Raw genomic sequence first — 8,602 nt, forward strand, 5'->3', positions numbered from 1 at the left:
GACACCAGGTATGTAGGGTCCATGTAATGGAGCGGCGTGTGGCCAAACAGGGGGTGGTCAGGAAAAATCGTGGCCTTTTCCATTCAGGATTTGTTTTTCGAGCGGCCTTCGCAGCGACGGTGGAAAAAAAGTTAAGAAAGGAAAAGGTCACGGTTTTCCCACCAACCTCTGCTTGGAGAGTATTCTATTTACTATTTAGTCAATGCAAGCCTGTGTGATGTAACTAAGAAGCTTCTGTGATACGGGAAGTTGTTATCCGGTCGGAACACCTGTATGGAACATTATGGTGGCCCAAGTATGACATAAATCTATTTATTGTTTGATTACCCCCATGAAAGTAGAGGTACTGATTTTGGTCTGTGTGTTTGTCTTTATGCGTGTCAATAGTTCTATAGAATACCATATGCTATAGTGACAATGTGTGACTGAGGCAAAATATGGTGTAACTGGAGACTGGCAGGATTGGAGGGTTGGCTTGTACATGTCTGGGTCTAAATTTTGTTTCTACAGTCTTGTAGGATGGGAAGGTTGGCCTGTTGTTCCTACAGGCTAGCAGGAAAATGCAGGCTTTATTAGACAGAGCTTCTTGGACAGAAAAGTGTTTATTTTATCAATTTTTTAAAAATCAATGATTAGAGAACTGTGTACGACATCGTACGTGCATTTAAAAATGGACACCTTTGTGGGAAGATACCATTAGTGAACTGTTTAGGGAGGTGTTTATAGTATTCATCTGACATTGTCCTTAGTTTTCTCTTGAGTCAACAAATGATGTAGAATGACTACAAATAACAGAGAAATTACACTCAAGTCAATTTGCCTTTTTTCTTGCCATCTTTTGTAGTTGGTGTTTGACTTCAGCTTTGAAGACGAGATGCAGTTCAGGGAGAAGATCAACCTGTGCGACCAGCTGAACGAAGCGCTGGGAGCGAACCGGCAGGACGCCGAACCATTCCACGTGCACCTCGTCAACTTCCGCCCCGACGGACAGACCTACAAGGAGCTCGGTCGCAGCCGCGGATTCGACGAGAACTTTGCCGAAAAGATGTTGGGGACCGTCACGGAAAAGTCTTACCTCGACTTGTTCCCGAAGGAGAAACTTGTGTACCTTACGGCAGACTCGCCTCGCGAGCTCCGCAAATTTGATCCCGACAAAGTCTACATCATCGGCGGCATCATTGACCGGAAAATCACAACGAATCTATCATACGCGAAGGTGAAACGCGAGGGTATAGCCAGCGCCGCCCTCCCACTGGACAAGTACTTGTGGTGGGGCATGGGCGACAAAGTCTTAACGTTAGACCAGATGATGAGAATCATGTTGACGCTGAAGCGTACTAACGATTTCGAGGCGGCGCTCAAGCACGTGCCCACGCGTAAGCACCACGGGTTGAGAAGCGAGCTAGAGAAGAAAGGGATTCGCCCCGGAATGACGCGCGGGAACAAGTTCCAGTATCAAAGGAGAGGACAGGGAATGAGATACGACAGAGAAGAGAGAGAGTCTTTCCCTAGAGTTGATAGAAGAAGAGCAAAGGCTTGGTATGAAGATTAAAGTCACTCATCTGATGTTGCAGATGAAATAAAAACTAAAGGAGTAAAGGAACATGGCCACAAGGAAAAAGAATAAAACTGTTATCGCAAAATAACAAGCATGCATGTAGTAGTTTCAAGCAAGGGTGGCATGTACAGATAGCAAGAAAGTGCAGAATCAGAGAATTTGACTTTGCAGTCAAAAAGCTACATAAAGGGGTGGGTATAAAACCGTGTTTTTCTTGTTGGACTGGTCCGGAAAAATCAGACCTGAAAAAATTCAGCGGACAGGATGTTGGCCCGATTAGAAAATTAACAGATTATACCAGCATTACAGCAGGAGCGTTCACGTATTTTGAGGCTTATTGGTCCAAGAAAATAGCAAGACCAAAGTAGAACTAGAAGAGAGTTGGTAGTCAATTTTATCAAGTGTCTACAGTCAAACTTGGTCTAACTTAACAGAGGCAGTAAGTGTTGTTTACGCAAAGATAGGATACTCCACCAAACAGATTTCGTTGTCGCGAAGTGGATCATTGTTTTGAGTATAGCCCATTCACAAACAATTAGGTAAAGGTTCAGGTCCAGACCTGGACCTGATCCTCTGGACCTGAACCGGACATGGACCTGAATTTTCTGTATCGGTACCCACCCCTAGCTACATGCATTATTGCATGTAATTATTACATTGTAATGATTCCAGTCAGCTACATGTATGTGATGATTGTGACCTGTTTCAAAAAAAGAAACATAAAAATAAGAAGTAACTTGTGTACAAGAGGTGATCAATAAGTTTGTGGCCTTACCATGAACAAAGTGCACAGCTCAAATTTTGGGCAAACAAAATAGTATGAAATCTTTAATCAATATCCATCAAATTTCAAACAATCAATATTGGGATCATTGCTTTCCATTTGATGCCCTTTTGATATCAATGGTATTAAATTTAAACTGCAAGGTGAGTTTAGAAAAACAAGTCAGGGTGAACTGTGACCAAAGCTTTGTGGTTCGTGTTCCTCTAGTGCCCTCTAGTGCTTGAAAAATTTAGACATTGTCAAAATTTTTTATGAGGAATCCCTTTGTATTCAAGAAGGAACAAGTGGCCATCTTACTTTCAAAAGAAAGTTACCAAATGTGTCGCCTGCTATTGTAGCGACCACAGTGATTTGAATTTTGGTAGACATTAACAAAAGACTTTTTCGTTATGCCCCAAATTTGAGATATTTCTTGAAAAGGCTTCAAACTTATTGGTCACCCTAGACCTGGTAGGTTTTCTAGAAGTGACACAGTTCAATATTGTCGGCATGTCTCTGACCACGTTATAAAATGGACACTTTTGATGTCAAATTAGGAACAGGCTTATGATCTTTGTCACCAATCTGTTAAGAAGTTCTGCAAGCTAGCTGAGAATGAGGCTGCTTTTATATTCATGTAGATGGTAGATGGTTAGTTTCCAGTAATGAGATTTTGCATAAATGTTGGCATAAATGTTTATTATTGAATGATAAACAGGAGTAATCTGCAAGATGACCTAATGTTTCATTTTTCTGGCCTAATGTTGAATTTTTCTCTAAGATGATATATTGAAGACTGGATGTTGTTAGTATCCTACTTCTTTTTTAGCAAAGTCGACAAGAAAAACTTATAAAACCAATCCAAATATGTCTACACAAACCATATATACATGTACCAGATTTCACTCCATTATGTGTTTTTGAGCTGGTATTTTTTTACAGCATTAATGGCAGCTCCGAATTACAAGCGGCGCATCAAGGTTCAATTGCACAATTTTCTACGCATTGGCAACCTTTTTTTCGGTCAGTTGGCAAATGGCAGTCACCAACTTACTAGCACTGCAGTCCAGTGAGGTGTTTCATCACTTTGGACATTACGTATCATGTGACAGGCAGTACAGTACCAGAGTACTACCATGGCAGGGACATATATTGAGCAGGAATAAGGCAGTAAGAGATAGCAGACTTCCCCTCCTCAGAAAGGTAATACCCCTAAGAGAATACTCGTATGCAGAAACTTAACAACTGAAACTCATGCCATTAAAAGCATTCCCATTGTGTATACAATATGGAAGAGTAGCCAAACACAGTATATGATATATACACACGTCATTTTTCTAATAACTGTCTTTTTGCTGCAACTATATGTAATATATTTATCCACAACGAAGGGTTTCCGTCAAAGATACGTTTAACGTCAGTGTGACGCATACGAATGTTTGATGCGTTTGTCTAGGTTGTAGTCCCACTTTCGTAGATATAATTTTGCCGCCAAAAAAAAAAAATTACAGTGGAGAGGGGAATATCGCATGGAGTCTATGGACACTTACTAAATCATCATCATCATCATCACTAAATCATACAGTCCAAAGAAACACCTCGTGACCTCGGTAAAGCGGATATTTTAGTTGAGCCTGTTTTCGCAAGACATTGCAAACTGGCTTTAACAGGAGCCAATGAGCGCAAGTTTGTGGTACATTTGTAGTACCTATATGTCGAATTTGACGAAAGCTTCATGCTACAAATGGGGGCAAACTAGACGCCAACTAAGACGCGAATAGGCGACAGACGGTCACGATCTTCCAAATATATTATCTAACCTCTGCTTGAAGGATAGCTGTCTCCGCGTCCAACAATATCGCACGAGAAAGTGTTGCTTGCAGCCTTTTTATGATTTTTTAGTTCAATATCTCATATGTACATGACATTGTAGACATGATCATGATGATTTTACCGTGGAAAATATGCATATAATGATACAGTTGTATCCGTGCTCTGTCTCCGAGGGCTGTGCGCACATGCCGTCCAAATGTGACGCAGGAGAGGTACACACGGTTATACCAGACAGTGTGCACAACGCCTACGCAACGCTTGGACGGCCATCATGGATATCTCATCATGTGAATCCCCATCCTCTGTATTTTCGGAGCTTTCGGTCGAGAAGCTAGCTAGTAGTGGTTGCGATTTTTCTGAAGTCTGTAGAGAGATGTAGTTGTTACAAATTTGCGACCACGATGACTAGCCCCGACCGAAATCTGTGCTCTAAGAATCCGTTGTCTGCATGACTTCCGTCTTCTTCATAGGCCATTTCGGCTCGCCCTGTGAAAAGATGATCACGGTAAATTGTAATTTGTAAATTTTGACCGGCAATGGCGATAGCAAAATAATGAAAATAAGCCCAGACCATGATGCAAAAGAAAAACAACAACAACATGATGTTCTTCAAATGCAAAGCACCCAATCTAGTAGCAGGGAATACAAAGAGACATTTTCCAACCAATTTAGAAACAATTAACGAATGCATGGATGCAGAGTCTTCAGCGTTGAAGCTTTCAATAAAACACAGGCCTTGTCTATATATATGGCCTTGTCTAAAGAGGATATAAAGACGTCCAATACCTGTTGATATTACACTTCTGCTCCGTCTCCTATATGTCTTTTGACAGGTGGTCATCTGGCCTGGGTTGTTTTTTGCATTGTAGTCTGAGAAAACGATAGATAATATCATGCTAACAAGCCGCGCTGGTGTGCCAACGTCTTTCCGTCGTGACGTCGCAATCAAAGGCCTTCAAAGACAGGTCGGATCTTACGTCTACGCCGCCTTTAAATTTGTTGTGTGTTAGGAAGAACAAAAGTGCCGCTCTCGCCGACCAAAGGGAGAAGACGTCATTACATGATTCTATCTTCACAATGAACAGAAGCGACGGCCGGCAAGATCTAATAGAAATGTCCGCTTCTGAACCCTTTCATTAATTCTAACGTCTCCGAATCTTCGCGCCGCCGGTAACGTTATTAGGCTATGTTGATTGGACTATATGGATGGCATCCTGTGAGAATCCCAAAACCGATGTGAGCGTGCGAAAAAAAGTTTAAATTTGTCAGGATAGAATCGAAAGGAAAGAAATCTAAATGGCCAGGAAGGTTAAACTAAACAGACAGACTATGATGTATTGAAAATTACGAGAAATACAGAGTATGGTGTAACGAAAAATACGAGAATTACAGAGTATGGTGTAAAGAAAAATACGAGAAATACAGAGTATGGTGTAACAAAAAATACGAGAAATACACAGTATGGTGTAACGAAAAATGCAAGTGCATTTCGGATATCCAGAACGCTTCAGACGTGTTCTGGACATCCACGATGTGTTTCCAAGTTGGATATAAGCACATATTGGATACAACAATTCAAGTGCCTCACAGGTCAAGTCAAGTCAAGTTTATTGCAGAAGCCATTACGTACCATAATTAGCAACCTAGGATTGATGTGTTAAAAAATTCGTATTTTCCCAGAACTATCGTAGAGTGGAATTTGTTATCACCAAGCACAGTGGGGGCTTCTTCTCTGGATAGCTTTAAAGATCGCTTGCAGATAGATGTGCAAAAGTTAGGTGTGACGGGTCGTTCGATGTGATATAACCAGCTGCTTCCGCGCCGCGTGCCTGCGAAGCTGGTGTGTTACGTCGAATGGCGGTTATACCAGCTATATAGATACAGATACAGATACACAACGACTGCAACAGGTACACTGTGATGCAAATAACACTTATCACTAACAACTAGATACTACACAAGTGCACTAAATAATGTAACATAACATGACATGACTCAATAAAATATACTGTAGTGACAGTGCCTTTCACATTGCGAGCATGATTTCTCGTTTGCACGGTATTATATATATCTATATTGGCCTATAGGTAGATGCAGAGTCAGAACATGAAAGAAATACGTTGAGTATTTCTGTATATATTTGTTTTAGGTAATGTTGAATGTTCTGTTGTTGCATATGGTCAATAATATTTTCCATTCTTCACTTTAATAAGGACATATCATTAAGAAATGGTATTCATCCCCAATATTGTTTTTGCAGGTAAGACGCATTCTCTTTTCAGCTGGTATATTTTTGTGACCACCCTTTTTAATTTCTAAACAATGTGTCCCGATTCTCAGTCATATTTGTGAATGATCTATTACCAATTTCCAAAAGATAATTTTCCAGAACAAAGGTTGTCTTAATTTTTTAGATGTTTCCAGTTTACTTAAGCTTCTTATCTTTTGTCTCCAGTTGGGAAGAAATGTCTTAGGACGCCTCTGGGGGAAAAGCGAAGGCTATGTAGGTAAAGGTGGTATCTCACTGCACTTGGGGCACCGGTGCGGCACTGCAGGGTTCGTTTATTGCGGCACTGTTGTATCATTTTTTATGATTTACATATTGCGTAATATGTAAAACTATGACAAAGAAGACGAAAAAAAAGGAAGTTCACTCTTTACCTCTGAAATTCACTGAGTAAGCATTCCAACCCCGCAGTGCCACACTGGTGCCCGAAGGGCAGTGAGATGCCACCTTAATGAGATGGAAACTATGTCTTTTAAGCTGTGTCTTTCATCTCCGTCCACTTTTCTGCGCCGCAGGCGAGGATAACAAATCATGTTTTGCGTAATTGACCATTCCTGTGAGGCATATACTAATAGTATGAATGCCTTTCTTTTTCCGTTTTGTCGTCATAATTGTTTTTTTTAAGTTCTTTGTTTACGCAGCCGAAAAGAGTTTTTTTTTTAAATCTTGATGTCACTACTTTTGATGTCAATCCACGCGGCAAGCTTTCAATATGCAATTATGTTCTTTCGTTTTATATAAGGCGACGCTGACTTTATCATGTGGATTGCATCACGCGCGCATCAATTTTTGTCCGTTTTTAAAGAGGAAAATATATTTTTCGACCATACTGTAAATAGCGCAAAAAAGCTGCAAATGTATACCAAAAATTGAAAACAAACCGGAAAACGGATGCTTATGTCCTAAAATGCCTGCTTTTCTATCCTAATTTTTTTCTGCCATGTGTATCATCAGTACAACAAAGCTATACTTATAAGATGTGTTTCGAGCCCTGAGCGAAGTCTTTCCAAATCAAGGAAAGGAATAATAAATGTATCAATTGGTATGCCACGTTCCTGTGTGTTCAGTCAAATGTTCAACCTTCCTGACCACTTAGATTTCATAATGAAGGCATCTTTTCTATTTCGCCCTATTTCTTTTTTTCACACGTTCGCTCGCACAAGTTTTGGGTGCCCATAGGATATCATCTATAATATCAAACCAGTACGGCCTAAATAAGACCAAAGGACAAAACATTGATGAAAAGTTAACAGACCGCGTACCCCTGCGGGTCTGGGGCGCTGACCAGGTGCTCCAGACAGTCGTTACTTTCAAGTGAGCCTTTCATTGAAAGGCGCCTATTCATTGGTGCACGGCATAAAGCTGACCAGTATCTCACTGGCCATTGGCCGAGCCTATTTCGGAACAAATTATGGCGACAACTCGCCAAATGTTCCCCCACGGTAATACTGACGTGCGGCCGGAACTTTGTCAACCGAAACCGGTTACTGGCTGGATCAAGGCTATACAACATTTAGGGAACCGTAGCGCGGCTTGTTTCTGTGCCTTTTTTTACCGCTCAAAGTCTTAAATACTGATGTAAATGCGGGAATATAGTGTAGTAGATATCAGTTTCATACAGATTTGCTTAATTAGACTATTTCCACTGTTAACACCATAATATTGCTTAACCCTTGTCCTGCTGAGCCTATTTATATACGGGATGGACATATTTAACCCTTGTCATGCTGAGCTGTATTTTTTATGGGTTTTGGGTATAGATCGTTTTCACAGAACGTTCGAAAACCGTTCGATCACGCGTGGGCGCCATGTTGGATGATAACCTGGATGACTAGAACACAGAACGGCACCAGTTAGTGCGCGCGTCTTTTTTCCGTATTTTGGCTTTGTCAACATGTGTATTAGAAAGGTCTGTTTACAAAATTACAATTCAGTTGATCAACTAACGTTAAACATGCGAATCAGGGCTGCTAGCGCTGACGTTATTGCGACAGACTGTAACGTTGCACTTAATACTGAAAATTCAAACTCTGAGAATGCTTATACCCCCTTCACATTAGGCGCGATTCGATCGGACGACGAGTCTGCGAGCTCTAATTTACGAGGAGGCATGACCCTGATGCCGACGAAGAAATGGCAGCGTCCCCCCCCCCCCCCCCCT

At 41.1% G+C, this 8,602-nt stretch overlaps 1 protein-coding gene across 1 annotated transcript in view; it reads left to right on the forward strand.

Annotated features, from left to right (window-relative positions):
* Positions 1 to 1,621, forward strand: part of LOC118416427 (tRNA methyltransferase 10 homolog C-like) — a 5,690-nt gene extending 4,069 nt beyond the window's left edge. Inside the window, exon 5 of the mRNA XM_035821525.1 lies at positions 845 to 1,621. Within this exon, the coding sequence (XP_035677418.1) occupies positions 845 to 1,552 (708 nt within the window). The 3' untranslated portion in view covers positions 1,553 to 1,621. The remainder of the gene's footprint in view (positions 1 to 844) is intronic.
* The last annotated feature ends 6,981 nt before the right edge of the window (positions 1,622 to 8,602 follow it).

Source organism: Branchiostoma floridae, chromosome 5 (genome assembly GCF_000003815.2).
Source record: "Branchiostoma floridae strain S238N-H82 chromosome 5, Bfl_VNyyK, whole genome shotgun sequence".
NCBI lineage: Eukaryota > Metazoa > Chordata > Leptocardii > Amphioxiformes > Branchiostomatidae > Branchiostoma > Branchiostoma floridae.